Consider the following 15,873-nt stretch of genomic DNA (forward strand, 5'->3'; position numbering starts at 1 on the left):
TACTTTTATTTTCCTCTCAGTTTTGCTGTGAACCTAAAACTTGTTCTAAAAAAATAGTCTTAAAAAGAAAGCCTGAGGCAATTTTCTTGTCTCTGCCCCACTTTAAAAGAACGCTGATTTATATTGATAATGGATACCATGTTTCAGAGTGTTTATTAAATAGAAGATAATTGGGTATACATACTGTATTTGAAAGATTAAAATTTTCCTTTTGTAGTTAAATTTTACTATTGAGGGTTTTTTTAAATGAAATCTTTCTGAAATTGCCAATTTTGTAATTTAAGCAAATTAGTGCTAAGCAATTATATTGAATTGCTTGAGAAATATATTCTAGGAAGAAACTTCAATAGAACTTTAATTATTTTTCTAATGTAAGGGTTTTATGGGAAATAAACTTTCTGTCACTGTTAATCCCATTAAATGTCTTATAAAATAGCCTTGAATGGGGGATTAAAAGCAAAGTAAAATAACAACAAAACATTGTCTCAAATTTTGCATTTGAAGCTTTTAAGTCTTCATTACTAGTTACTGCTGAAAATTAACTTTTAAATTATTTAATTATATCTTGTCATTTGGTGAACAAGGTAATATCTAGATTTAGGAAGATTATTTAAGGTTATGCAAGTTAATAGCTTTCCTTTTCTGTTGAAATAATATAGATGAGCTTAAAACAGTTTAACATTGATCTTTCCTTCTCCTACCTTCCAACTGACAGTCTTTATTCTGTTTACACTAGACATATCATAACAGATTGCTGTAGGTGATCTAAGTTAAGAGTTATATAGTGCTGTCATTATGTAGTTAAGGAGCAACTCTCAGGCTAATTATCCTGAAACTCAGTTCTGCTATTTCAGATTTTTTAAAGAGTGAAAATGGTTTGAAGTAGTTTGGAAATTTAAGTTTTATTTATCTTTTCCTTTTTTTAGTTGATTACAGACATAGTGAAACCAGTGCAACAGCTCTGATGGTTGCTGCAGGACGTGGCTTTGCAAGTCAAGTAGAACAGTTAATCAGTATGGGAGCCAATGTCCATAGTAAAGCATCAAATGGCTGGTAATTTTAAACTACATTGATTCTTCATATATGTTTGTACAGCTACACATATCTTTTTTTGATTTCTTATGTTTATCTTTGTATTAAAAACTTGTATAATAATTGCTGGTGAATTTCTGTTTTAATGGGTTACTAATTTTGAATGACTTGTTTTTTAACTATAATTTATCTTATTTTTTATTTAAAAAATTTTTTGAAAAGACAGGGTATTGATGTTTCCCAGGCTTGTCACGAACAGTTTTACAATTTTGATGACATATATCCTTTGAATTTTGGCAGGATGGCATTGGATTGGGCTAAACACTTTGGGCAGACTGAAATTGTGGATCTTCTGGAATCTTACAGGTAAAACTTTATACTATTTTAAATTAATTCTACTTTCTTTTAAAAAAGAGCTTCACCATATAAATTATGGACTATACAAATGTAGACCATTTATAGTCTTTTATCCAGAGATTTTTTTTTGTGATTCTAAGGAAATTTTCTGTCTGATCTACCATGGTATAATATTTGTCTTGTTTTAAGAAATCAGAAGAGGGATTTCCAATTAAACATGGTAGATACAACGTAAGTATCTCTGCATTTTCTCAAACCTTTTACATTTCTCAAAACCTCACTAAAATGACAATGAAGCAATATAAAGAAATTTAAAAGGTGTAAACCAAAGTCAAAGAGAATGGAAGAGGACAGGGCAACTGATAGAAGATGTTAATTTTGGGATGATAGATAGCTGATTGATTGACTTAGCAGAACTAAGAAAACTCACAGTGCCAATGAGAAACACTCGTTTTAGCTTTGGAACTCCTTAGAGGCTCATTCAGTGGCCTTTGAGTGAAGCAGTAAAAAAAAAATTAGTTATCAAAGAGAAAACTTAGAATACAAAACTGTAATAAAAGATATTGCATTCATGAAATAAAAACAGTATGCTATCAAACAGGAACAGAACACAAATCTTTGTTCAGATTTTGTCTTCATGAGGTCTACCCAAATTTGCCCTATCTGATATTACAATCTACCCCCCATGCAATGTCCATCCTCTTTAACCTGTTCTACGTATTCTTTTTTTCTCCAGAAGCCCTACCACCCTCTGATACACTATATAATTTGCTTGTTCACTGTTTTATTGGTTTATTGTCTATCTCTTCTCCCTGCTAGAATGTAGTAAGCTTATTGTCTGCTTGTTCAAGAATAGCAACTAGATGTAGTAGATGTGCAGTGAATGTTTGTTGAATGAATGAATAAATAATTCTTGTAAATTAAAAATATGATAGAAAAAAAGTTACAAGATAAAGTTTAGAAAATTGCTTACAGAGTAGGAAAATTGTAGGAAAAACATGAGAAAATTTGCTTCCTGTGTACTCCTTTATTAGGAAACTGTTGGAGAATGTGCTTCACAAAAAAGAAGTAAAAACAAAAACAAAAAATGGGGGAGAAAAAAAAAACGGGTAAAACCGGGCAGGTACAGCACAGGGGACAGGTGAAAGGAATGCTCAGGATGCTGGTACAGAGGATTGTTTTGATGACATCTGTGTCTAGTAAACCTGATTGCATAGGAACAGAAGATGTGGGGCTCTAGAGAGAGGTCTCTGGGGGGGAAAAATTTACCTGGTATTCTCAATCATATTAAAAAGCTTTATGAATCTGTTAGATAATTTGGGAAGAATTACTATCAGATCACAGAAAACTAAGCAAATAAAAATTAGACAGTTGTTACCCTAGGAAAAACAAAAAGTTACACAAGAAAGGAGGTATAATCATAGTATAGTATTAGGAGGTATAATCATAGTATATTATTAGGCTAAGTAGTAAATGTTTACCAGTCATAGTAAAGTAAAGGCTGAATGAAGATTTAACAAAAATTGTAGGAACTGATGTGGGTGGAAAGTGTAGGGAAGTGGAAGTGGTAACCTCATTTTTCATTAGTTGGAGGTTCGCAGATAATGACTACATTGTTAAAACAATAAATAGCAGAAAATTAGTGTTGCTTAGAAATATGACAGCAAATACTAAAAGAAATGGCTAAAACAATAGAATAGTCCTAAGCAGTGTGACTAGGAGTTTTTGTTATAACTTCTATAAAACCATTTATTACCACTATGTATATGTATTGCTTTGATTTAGCAAAAAAAGAAAAATCACAAGGGAATCGTATAAAATTAATTGTCTTTTAGATAGAAATTTTAGATAAATTTAGATTAGATATTTAAATAAATTATGAAGCTTTCAGATTAGATATTTAAAGAACATTTTGAATATATAGTATATTTTATAATACATTGAAAGCTTCTGTTTTCAACCTTTAGAGACTCAAAAAAGAAAACAGTGGAGCCTGAAGTGAAAATATATTAAAGTATCTGTTATTCAAGAACATATAAAATGTTTTATTTGACCTGGGTTTTTGTACTTAATTTTATAGATGTAAAATTGGAAATGTAGTCTCAGACATTTGAAATTAGTTGTGACATTGAGTCTCAAAATTCTTGGTAGGTTTAAATGCTATTTCTGATATGGTAGGTTTAGTTGTCATTTCAATAATAGCACCCAGAACTTGCAGTCCTTTTATTGTTAACACTTTGAATGTTCCAGACATTCTTATGGTGTTAAGTAAAGCTCACTAGATACTACAGGTTACCAGGTAAAGCGTTTATCTGGATAATATTTTAATTATCCTGGCTAACTGGGCTTTCTTTTTATTTGATAGATCATGATATTATCAATTATAAATTTCAGGTATTTAAAATTGAACATATTATTATGTTTACTGGATTATTGATAATTTATATCCAAAGGTTATAGCTTTAAACAGAATATAATGTCTTCTTCATTTATGTGTTAAAAATTAAAAAACAATAAACTTGCAGTGTTTTAAAGTAGATCTTAAAATTTACAAGAGCTGAGAACACATGGACACAGGGAGGGGAACATCACACACCAGGGCCTCTTGAGGGTTTGGGGGATAGGGGAGGGATAGCATTAGGAGAAATACCTAATGTAAATGAAGGGTTGATGGGTGCAGCAAACCACCATGGCACGTGTATACCTATGTAACAAACCTGCACGTTCTGCACATGTATCCCAGAACTTAAAGTATAAAAAAAATTTACAAGAGCCAATTATTAAGTTGTAGAAGTTTAATATTTTTCCCATTGAAAACAATCTTATGTTATTTTTCTGCTATATTCTTTAAGAGAGATTGGATTTAGTTGAACTTCTGAGAAATTCTGTTGATAATTGCTAGTGATAGCAATAGTTTACATTTTTACATGTAAGATGAAGAAGCAAGACATTTATTTCAGTAATTTATGTTGATTCTTACTTTTGGAAATAGCATAATCAACTTGCTTTTAGCATAGAATTTTCTAATTAACAGTCATGTTAAGTTGGTACCTATTGAGTGTTTTAAAAATGTGAACTATACATCAGAATATTGTTTATAATAGTAAACAATTAGATACAACCTATTAAGAAAATATAAATGATAGCTGAAAGTTTGTGGGTTTTAACAGTTTTATTGAGATATAATTAATATACCATATAATTCACCCATTTAGGTGACCAGTTCAATGGTTTTTCATATGTTCACAGACTTATGCAATCATCACCACAATCAATTTTAGACCAGTTTCATCACCGCAAAAAGAAACGTGTACCCATTAGGTATCTCTCCCTATTCCCCCCCCCAACTCTCCTAGGCCTCCTCCAGCTCTAGACCAACCACTAATCTACTTCCAGTTTCTATAGATTTGTCTATTTTGAACGTTTTATATAAATGAAATCATGTGATATGTGGTTTTTGTGATTGGCTTTTTTCAGTTAGCATAAAATATCCATGTTGTAGCACTATTTTTATGACTAATACATATTCTATGGATATACCAAGATTTGTTTGTATATTTGTCAATTGATGAACACTTAGGTTGTTTTCACTTTCTGACTATGAATAATACTGCTATGAATATTTGTGTACAAATTTTTATGTGGATATATTTTTTTCATTTCTCTTATATATACACCTAGGAGTGGAATTGCTGGGGCATATGGTAACTCTATGTTTAACCTTTTGAAGAACTGCCACATTGTTTTCCAAAGCAGCTTTACCATTTTACATTTCCACCAGCAATGCATGAGGGTTTAAATTTCTCCACACCCTCTCCAACACTTGTTATTGTCTGTCTTTTTGATTGTAGTCATCTTAGTGGGTGTGAAGTGGTATTTCATTGTGGTTTTGATTTGCATTTCCCTGACAGCTAATGATGTTGAACATCTTTTCATGTGCTTATAGGCCATTTGTATATTTACTTTGGAGAAATGCCTTCAGATTGTGCTTTTCTAAAAGCATTCATTGCCAAATTTTACTTTGAATAATGTGCTTGAAATCAAAACATGAATCATATTATAGCTAGGACATTAAGTGTCACTTACCTTACCTTCCTTAGGGAATATTGGAAATTAGAAGGACATAAGGATTACTTTTTTTAATGGAAATTGACTTTGTCTTTTTTTTTTTTTTTTTTTTTTTTTTTTTAGTGCTTCACTGGAATTTGGAAATCTGGATGAAAGTTCTCTGGTTCAAACAAATGGAAGTGACCTCAGTGCTGAAGACAGAGAGCTCCTGAAAGCTTATCATCATAGTTTCGATGATGAAAAAGTAGACTTGGATTTGATCATGCATCTTCTATACAATATCTGCCATAGTTGTGATGCTGGTAAATAAGTGTTGTCTGAAAGAACTGGAGCAAAATATATACTTTAAGAATTAATAGTTTAAGTGTACAAATTTTTATATAATTGCACTGATAGTAATAAGTGAATAATCTCGTGTCATCCTATGATAGTTTACCAGTACTTGAAAACATGTGATACAGATTTTTATAATTCTGTTGATTGCCTCTGATTCACAATGAGATTTAATGTTAAAAAGTCATTCTTCTCCAAGGTGCAGTACTAATTTTTCTGCCTGGATATGACGAAATTGTTGGACTGAGAGATCGCATCCTGTTTGATGACAAGCGGTTTGCTGACAATACACATAGGTAGGAGCTAAAGCCTTATATCTGTTGCTTAAAATAACAGACAGGTCCTATAGTATATTTTCTCTTTCAATTGTCAACAGATATCAAGTCTTTATGCTTCATTCAAATATGCAAACATCCGATCAAAAGAAAGTATTAAAAAACCCACCTGCAGGTGTTCGAAAAATAGTAAGCTTCATAAAATCTTCTTTTTAACACTTTTATTAGTTATTTTTTCTGTTTTTATATTAACTTTAAAGTAATATCTTGTTGCAGATTCTTTCCACCAATATTGCTGAAACCAGCATCACAGTCAATGATGTTGTCTTTGTTATTGATTCTGGTAAGGTGAAAGAGGTATGTATGGGTAAGTTGTAGTTTTACTTAAATGAAGAAGATTAAGTTCTACTTCAACAAATACTTTTATTTATTATTTAGTTATTTTTCTCTTAATTTTACCTCTACTCAAGACAGCTTGGACCAGCACTTGCTTTTATAAGCAGAATTTAAGAAAAATGTCTGGTTCTAGATAAATTTAATATACTAAATATTGATTTTACTAAATATTCTGCCTTAAATAATTCAGTATATAGAATCAATTTTTGTTATTTTAACAAAGTATACAAAAATGTAGCTCTGCTCACCAAATGCTAGGAAGAAAGTAAAGGGTTTGGTTAGTTATAGTGAAAATGTTGTCACACAGTATGGGAATTTGATTACATATTTTTTATGTTTTCCTTCTACATATGGACATAGATTATGTCCTTGTTCACTGTTAAATCTTTAGTGCAGGTGTTCAAAAGATACTCAGTTCAAGAGAACCATGCTGAAAGAAAGCAAAGAAATAGATAAACCATGGGATAACCAGCAGCTAAATTGGACTTAACACTTGCTTTTGTAAAAAAAAGCTTAACACTGAAACTCAGCTAGTCTACTTTTACCTTTTCTCTGTGGTTGCTGCCTTCACACTGCAAGGCAGATTGAAGTATTTGTAACAGAGACCCTCTCAAAGCCTAAAATATTTACCATTTGAAAGTCCTTTTCAAAAACAGTTAGCTAACCTTTGTTATAAAAAAAAAAAGCCGTTTATTTCCTTTTAGTACTGGAATGCCCAGCAGTTGTCCATGTTCCTAACTTTTGGTAGATAACATTGCTGAAAAAGTGAAAGTAGTAAAAATTATTGATTTTTCAAGGGAAGACATATTATTCATGTGTGGAGAGCAAATTATGTCTATTTAGTGGATGTAAATGATCATTTTTAATGTGAAAAAAGTAATTGCCTTATGTTTTCAATGTAATTTTAAGGAATATTTTATAGAAAATAAAATTTTATTGTAAAAATTGGCTATATGCATTATAATTGAATAAAGGTGGGATAAATTTTATTTTTATATAATAGTATATTAATAAGTATTATCACTAAAAATCTTAATGGTGAGCCAATGAAAATTCAGGTTTTATTGCCCTAAAATTACCTAAAGTGGATAAAGTGGGTTTTGAATATTTTAGAAAGTTCCTTTAGGTGTTATTTATTTATTAAGTAACTGAAATTTAAAACATGGGTAGTGTCAAAAGTTATTTAACATACAAAATTGACAAATGTAATGTTATATTAATAACTAAATAAGCTGTTTTCTAAAAATTTTATAAACTATTATGCAAACATTTTTATTTGCTCTATGCAGTTATTTTATGAAAGGGAAAGTATAAGTACCGAGTGACTGAAATACATGTTCTAGTTAGGCTTGTATTTCTTCAAAATATTTCTCTACAATAAATTTTCACTGTAGGTTATTTGAATAAGTATGTGGGTAACAATGGTTCTTTTTTACTTTCTTCATTGTAACGTTCGGGAAAGGCTAACTTTGTTCGTAGCTCAGCAGGAGGTAAAGTGGAAGTGGTTAAAAATATATCTCTTTGGGATAAGATTATTGATTGTTATTCTTACTCCACAAGGTTAGGTCCCTGAAAAGTATTTCAGAAAATGTCTTTCCTTGATCTTCTTATTCTCCACAATGATGCAAATCTGATAGAAAAACGACCTCAAGGGAATAGATCAGTTCTCTCCAATCTTGATGTCTTATGAGAACTGGCTGCCATTATCCAGCTGTGGGAGAGAGCAACAAATAGCAGAGCACAGAATGGGGAAGTTTTACGCTCTTCTGAGTTTAGTTTTTAAATCCTTTTTTCTTAGTATGTTTGTAACCAGAAAATCAGGGTTTATTAAAAATCAGTACTGCTGTTTCAATTATTTAATCAAGAGAGGACTTTGAATTAAACTTTTGGCATGTTAAAATATGTTGATAACATTCTTGCTATTACCTTTTAAATACCTTTTATATTCTAACATAAAGATGGTTTAAATATTACAGAAATCCTTTGATGCTCTGAATTTTGTTACAATGTTAAAAATGGTATGGATTTCCAAAGCTAGTGCCATACAGCGGAAAGGCAGGTAATGTATATTTAATGTATATTCATTCAATTGCCTGTAAAATGGAAACATTTTTATATGCATTACACATTTATCATATATTCCATGTTCAATAAAATAATAGTTTTCATGTTAAAATTTTTATATTATTTTTGCAAAGCAAGCCATTTTAATACTTCTCTAAAAGTTGAATGTAGGTTATGTTAAAATTAAAAACTTTTGCCTAGTTAAATGTACATTCAGATGTAAGAAGCTTAAAAAACAAAACCAAAAATTCTAAACATATGCAGTATAGGACAAAGAGCTAATTTCCTTATTATATAAAAAAGCTCTTTGAAATCAACTAAAGACCAATAATCCAGTTAAAATGGATAAAGGGCACAAATAGGCAATTTACCAAAATAAAAAATATGCATGTCCTACTAATACATTAACCTCACATATACTACCTAATATGTATCAAAATAAATGCAAATTAATGAGATATTATTTTTTGACTCTCAGATGGGCATTGATGAAAATGTTTAACAGTATGTACAACATAGAGGAAAAACATGGGCCAATAGTCTTTCATATTTTACTGATGGGAGTATAGATTGGTGTGACTTCTCCAGAGTGCAATTTGAAACTATTTATCCAAATCTACTCTTTCACCATAGATTCCACTTGTCATAATTTATCCTGAGTATGCTTGCACACGTGTGCAAAGATGTATGTTTAAGACTGTTCTTTGAAGCATTGTTTATAATAATGTAAAGTCTGGGAACAGTGTGGTGTCCATCAATACTGAAGTGATTAAATAAATTATAGCCACACAGTGGCTTTCTAGGTAGCTGTTAAAAGGAAAAATGTAGATCTATGTGTTCTTATGTGGAATGAGTTTTCAGGATGCATTGTTAATTGAAAGGATACAGAACATGCATCTAGTAGTCTTTTGTGGTAAGAAAAATATATGTGTGTTTGTGTATGTATTTTGACACAAATGCATCGAGAAGTCTGGGAGAAACATTAAAAAACAATGAATGGTTATTAACTCTGAGAAGGAGGATTTGTGGGGTTCTTGGAGTAAGGAAACAATTTTTTTTTTGTAATTTGGTTATTTTACTATGTTTGGGTTACTTTTTAATTTTCAAAAGATAACATTAAAAAGTATCATTTTCAGTAAATCTTTATCTTGCATTTTATTATAATTAGCAAGAAAACATGAAATGCTGACTTTCAAAGAATGCCTCATACACCGAAGACTCATATGCATTATTTCTTTACTTTGTAACTTCATAGAATGCCCATGAGGGCTTTGTTGTTATGTCAGTTGTTTTCTTATGACCAATAGTGGCTTCATACATTAAGCTGGACGTCTATGCTATTAATAGTATATTATTGCGGGTAAGTCTGGGTGTAGTGGCTCATGCTTGTAATCCCAGCACTTTGGGAGACTGAGGTGGAAGGATCGCTTGAGTCTAAGAGTCTGAGACTAGCCTGGGCATCATAGTGAGACCTTGTCTCTACAAAAAATTAAAAAATCAGCTAGGTGTGGTGGCACAGGCCTGTGGGCCTAGCTACTTGGGAGGCTAAGGTGGGAGGATCATTTGATCCTAGGAGTTTGAGGCTGCAGCTGCCGTGAGCTGTGATCATACCACTCAACTCCAGCCTGAGCGACAGAGCCAGACATTGTCTCAAAAAAAATAAAATAACAAATAGTATATTATTGGAGATGAAGGCCAGAACTGCAAAAATTTTCATTGCCATTTTTCAACAAATGTTTATCAAAAGTCTTCCCTGTGCACATGTTACGGATACAGTGATAAATAAACCATAGCCTGATAGGTAAAGCTGGAGGTAGGGCAAATGTTGCAGTCCATATGGGAGTCCAGTAAATTAAGCAATTTTAATACAGTGTTATTTGTGCTACAGCTGGATGTTTCCAGAGTTGTTAAGATTGAATCTGAGAAAATTGTGAATAAAGGGGGAGTTGTGGAAAGGCATTTCTAAAAGGCAGAGGGAAAGTATAACCAGGTATACTTATTTGCCTAAAGGCAAGAGTGAATAGGGAGGATGTTTGGATAGAATTTAGAGAATAGTGAAAAATGAGCTGAAAGTTGGGGAGAAGTTCTTAAGGACCATTTTGAGTTTTCTCTCTTTTTTAAAAAAATAAACAGTGGGATGACATGAGTATAGTATCCTTTCAGCTCTCTGAAGAATGGATTGGCAGGGACAAAAATGATGGTAGGAGGACTCAATAGGAGGCTCCTTCATTAGTACTTTCCTATAATAAGGGAGAGATGAAAGTAGTCTGGATTGTTTTAGTGGTGGTGGAAATAAAAATAAATAGATAATTAATTCAAGAAATACTAAAGAAAGTAACGTTGGTGATTGATTGTGTATGTAGGGGGTGAGGGGTAAGGAAGAGAGTGGAGTTAAGGATGTCATCCAGGTTTCTGTCTTAAAAAATTGAACAGTAGTGCCATAGTCAGATAGGGAAAATTGGAAGAGTGTTTTCACTGGGGAGAATAATTAATTTTTGGTTATTTTGAGTTTGAGTTGCCTGTAGAAAATCCAAGTGGATTGGGAGGCTGAGGCGGGCAGATCACAAGGTCAGGAGTTTGAGACCAGCCTGGCCAACATGGTGAAACCCTGTCTCTAATAAAAATACAAAAATTAGCTGGGCGTGGGGGTCGGCACCTATAATCCCAGCTACTCAGGAGGCTGAAGCAGGAGAATCGCTTGAACCTGGGAGGCAGAGGCTGCATTGAGCCAAGACCACACCATTGCACTCCAGCCTGGGTGACAGAGCAAGACTCCGTCTCAAAAAAAAAAAAAAAAAAGAAAATCTAAGTAGAGCTGTCTAAGAAGTTTCTCAAGTATAGGCCTAGAATTAGGATAAGAAGATATAATACAGATGGAAATTGAGGTTATGAATATAATTAAAGTTACTTCAGAGGAGAGGGTAGTGTAAGAAGAGCAGATGGCTGAGGGTTCAATCTCAGAGGACCATAAACATTTAAGGACTAGGCAAATATAGAAATCTCTTAGAGGAGCCTGGAGATAAGTCAGAGGCTGAAGGGTATAGTGTAGGGAAGTATAAGGGGTCTTCAAAAACTTTATGGAAAATGCATCTTATGAAAAAAATTATGCATGGAGTTCAAAATTTTTTTGCACCAAAATCATATTAACTTGTTATAACATATCTGAACAGGATCTCATTTGAGGCACTAAGAAAGATAAGACATCAGTTTGAAAAAAGCCCCTATCAGAGCAACACGAATTCTTCTAAAATTGAAGGAAGAGCAAATATCACATTTATGGTGACAGTGCCCTGAAGAAATCAGCAGTTTACAAATGGATAACTCATTTTAAGAAGGGACGAGATGATGTTAAAGATAAAGCCCATAGCAGCAGACCATCCATGTCAGTTTGTGAGGAAAAAAATCTCATTTGTGCCCTAGTTGAAGAGGACCAACAATTAACAGCACAAAAATAGCCAACACTATAGATATCACAGTTGGTTCAGGTTACCCAATTCTGACTGAAAAATTAAAAATTGAGCGGACTTTCCACTTGATGGGTGCCAAAACCATTGCTTCTAGATCAACTGCAGACAAGAGCAGAGCTTTCAATGGAAATTTTAAATAATTGGAATAAAGGTCCTGAAGCATTTCTTGGAAGAATTGTAACAGAAGATGAACCATGGCTTTACCAGTATGATCCTGAACACAAAGAACAATCAAAACAGTGACTACCAAGAGGTAGAAGTGGTTCAGTCAAAGCAAAAGCAGACTGGAGGTCATGGCAACAGTTTTTTGGGATGTGCAAGGCATTTTGCTTATTGAGTTTCTGGAGGGCCAAAGAACAGTAACTTCTGCTTATTATGACAGTGTTTTGAGAGAGTTAGCTAAAGCTTTAGCAGAAAAATCCATAGGAAAGCTTCACTAGAAGGTCCTTCTCCACCACAGCAATGCTCCTGCTCATTCCTCTCATCAAACAAGGGCAATTTTATGAGAGTTTTGGTGGGAAATCATTAGGCATCCACCTTATAGTCCTGGCTTGGCTCCTTCTGAATTCTTCTATTTTCTAATCTTAAAATACCTATAAAGGACTCCCATTTTTCTTAGGGTAATAATGTAAAACTGCATTGACATAATTACATTCCCTGGACCCTCAGTTCTTTAGGGAGGACTAAATGGCTGGTGTCATCACTTACAAAAGTGTCTTGAACTTAATGGTTGAGAAATTTTATTTTTTTCTCTTTTAATTCCATTTTTCCACAAACTTTTTGAAGTCCTCTTGTATTTGATGAAGGAAAGAATTGATCAATAATGTCAGATTTTATAGTTCTTATAATGTGTTATAGTGATGATTGCCTATCCGGGTTATGAGCTCCATGAAGACGAGAATATTTCTATATCTCTATCCCTAAGCATAGCTAGCCCTGCCATTAGCTGATATAGTGACTTTGGGTGAATTTAGGAGACTGCTTTTCTTCCAGGTATTTTTCTGCTGCTTCATAGAAAATTATGCAAGTCTTTATGATGACAGGTTAAATGGCATTCCCTTGGAGCTGTGTAATGCATAGTTTGTACAACTCTAATCACTGGGTCTGAACACAGTGCTTGATATAAGCTCAGTAAAATTGTTTGAATTTAAATTACCAATATTTATTCATGCTTCGTTTTTTGCTCACTTTTATATGTATGCTATTTCTTTTGATTTTTATGATAACCCTACAAGATATATCAGGTAGGTGTCCTTCATGAATCTCACTGTCTGTGAAATAATTGAGTCCCAGACTAGTGAAGTGCTTTCCAAAATGATTGATGAGAGGATAAGAAACAGAATAGGATTTAAACTCAGGTGTCCTGATCCTGGATCATTTTTCTCTTTCCTAAATCACATTGTGTTTACAGTTTATTGTAGCCTTTATTCGTTGTTTGAGTCCTAATCTCGTATTTTATTTTTAAGGGCAGGGCGATGTAGACCTGGAATTTGTTTTCGTCTGTTCAGTAGACTCCGATTCCAGAATATGTTGGAATTTCAGACTCCGGAACTTTTGAGAATGCCATTACAGGTAAAAATTTATTTAAATATAAAAGGCATTTTTGTGGGTGAGGGAAGTGAGGTGCCATTTCAACATCTATGGATTAGGCCTTTAAAAAATGAATTTGTAAAACAAAATTATTCAATATATATTATGGAGGGTGGCTATATCTATAACAGAGATATTTTTTCTATATAAGAAAATTTAATTCATAAACCTTCAAAATTTTAAAGAATTACTAGAATGTATTTAAATTATGGTACAGTTTTAAAGGATATATATATATATTTTATCTATCTATCTATCTATATATATATATTTTTTTTTTTTTTTGAGTCAGAGTCTTGCTTTGTTGCCCAGGCTAGAGTGCAGTAGCACGATCTTGGCTCACTGCAACCTCCACCTCCCGGGTTCAAGCGATTCTCCAGCCTCAGCCTCCTGAGTAGCTGGGATTACAGCCGCCCACCACCGTGCCCAGCTAATTTTTGTATTTTTAGGAGAGACAGGGTTTCACCATTGTGACCAGGCTGGTCTCAAACTCTTGACCTCATGATTCACTGCCTCAGCCTCCCAAAGTACTGGGATTACAGGTGTGAGCCACCGCACCCGGCCATATTTTTTTAACTGCAGCATTTTATGAGTTTCAAGTATATAGTGTTCACCTTTTAAATTCTCAGAGGGATTAGCAAACAAATTATTTAAGGTCCAAAAGATAATACCCAAATCTCAATATAAGATACTGAGATTACCTAGTAGTTTTAGAACTGAGTTCACTGAGATTTTCTGACCTCTATTAATTGTGGTGTGTGTGTGTGTGTGTGTGTGTGTGTGTGGGTTTTAAGTTTTCTAACTTCATGGAACAGCCAGACCCTATAGCTTCTAGGGAAGATTAGCAGAATGCATTTATTTGATTCTTTAGTGTGTTTGGCTAATGCTGGCTTCCCAACCCTTAAAGAGAGGCAGGATAATATGTTAAACATCCATATACCTAAGATGATTTCCTACTTCCCAATGCTTATGTGTGATTTTCTGTTCCTCCTGGGAGAAAATTCAGAATCCTTAACAAGAGCATGAATTGCCTGCTCCTGCCTGTGTCTCCAGTCACAGGCAGGAAGGAACAGGTGATTTTTTGTTATTTATCCTCTCTTACACCATTGGTTTTAGTTTCTCAAGCACATTTTTTTTCCTTCTGCCTTACAGCTTTCACAGGTATCTACTCTCTCCTTAGATTCTTTCCCCTTATTCCTTTTATAGTTACTCCTGCTCAATCTTTACATCTTAGTTTAAGTGTCTTTCTTCAGGAAAACTATCTGTAACTTCCCATGGTCTCCCTCTCCCACCCTTTTCTGAACTTGATTAAATCATATTTACTTCTTTAGCTCCTTATAGCCTTCATAGCACTGACGATAATCGTAATTAAGTAGTTAATTATATAATTAATTATTTAAGGTCTGCTTATTCATATTACAGTGTAAATTCAATGAGAATGGACACTTCCTTCTGTCCCCTTCTTTTTCTCCAGTTTGCACAGGGCCTTGCACTTAGAAAGCACTTAAATATTTGCCGAGTAGATAAAATATTCTAGAATGTAGTAAGTATAAAGGGGGAAAAAGATTTTTTTTTTTTGGACAGTGACTATGAATGTTATGTATACGAACAGTGTGAGGAGATGTTGCCAATGGGAGCAATGGCAATCTTGGTATAAGTTGATTGAAGAGGGTATTCATTAAGGTTCTGGCATCTAGGGCAAAGTATGAGCTCATCTTTTACAGAAAGACATTGTTCCTTCTACTGTTCATTCTAATCAGAGACTCTACTAGTCTGTGTTTGGGAACTGTAGTTCCCGTGATTTCTTTAAATGTGTAGGTTAGTATTCTTTTTAATTTTAAAAAATTATTTACTGTTTTGGTTTATAGGAACTTTGCTTACATACCAAGCTGTTAGCCCCAGTTAATTGTCCCGTTGCTGATTTTCTTATGAAAGCTCCTGAACCTCCACCAGCTTTAATTGTAAGAAATGCTGTACAAATGCTTAAGGTTGGTATCTTCATAGTTTTATTTTACATGACATTTTTACTTGAAATTTTAAACTAAAAGAAAATATGTCTTAACTAATTTTGTATAATTATTTTTTTGTCTTCCTACGTGTGTCCAGATAAACTAATTTTGTACTTTTAAACAATTACGTTAAATGATCATGTACTTTAAATAATACTGTCATGTATAAAACAGTAGATATAGTTCTTTTATATAGTATGATAGAAACAAAATATATTTTTATGAGATGTAGTAGCAAAAGAAAATCTATATTCTTATTTCTTATTTAGGGATTTTTAATTA

General features: G+C 33.0%; 1 protein-coding gene across 3 annotated transcripts in view; it reads left to right on the top strand.

Annotated features, from left to right (window-relative positions):
- The window catches only part of YTHDC2 (YTH N6-methyladenosine RNA binding protein C2), an 82,438-nt gene that overhangs the window by 35,645 nt on the left and 30,920 nt on the right, over nucleotides 1–15,873 (top strand). For all 3 annotated transcript variants that reach the window (XR_010126433.1, XM_054488734.2, XM_054488735.2), the window contains 9 exons: nucleotides 927–1,053; nucleotides 1,333–1,398; nucleotides 5,581–5,759; nucleotides 5,990–6,086; nucleotides 6,167–6,254; nucleotides 6,342–6,422; nucleotides 8,438–8,520; nucleotides 13,459–13,564; nucleotides 15,451–15,570. Coding sequence is in view for 2 of the 3 variants with exons in the window: in XM_054488734.2 (XP_054344709.1) it covers nucleotides 927–1,053; nucleotides 1,333–1,398; nucleotides 5,581–5,759; nucleotides 5,990–6,086; nucleotides 6,167–6,254; nucleotides 6,342–6,422; nucleotides 8,438–8,520; nucleotides 13,459–13,564; nucleotides 15,451–15,570 (947 nt within the window). In the remaining variant the exon portion in view is untranslated. The remainder of the gene's footprint in view (nucleotides 1–926; nucleotides 1,054–1,332; nucleotides 1,399–5,580; nucleotides 5,760–5,989; nucleotides 6,087–6,166; nucleotides 6,255–6,341; nucleotides 6,423–8,437; nucleotides 8,521–13,458; nucleotides 13,565–15,450; nucleotides 15,571–15,873) is intronic.

Source organism: Pongo pygmaeus, chromosome 4 (genome assembly GCF_028885625.2).
Source record: "Pongo pygmaeus isolate AG05252 chromosome 4, NHGRI_mPonPyg2-v2.0_pri, whole genome shotgun sequence".
In the NCBI taxonomy this organism is placed as follows: Eukaryota; Metazoa; Chordata; class Mammalia; order Primates; family Hominidae; genus Pongo; species Pongo pygmaeus.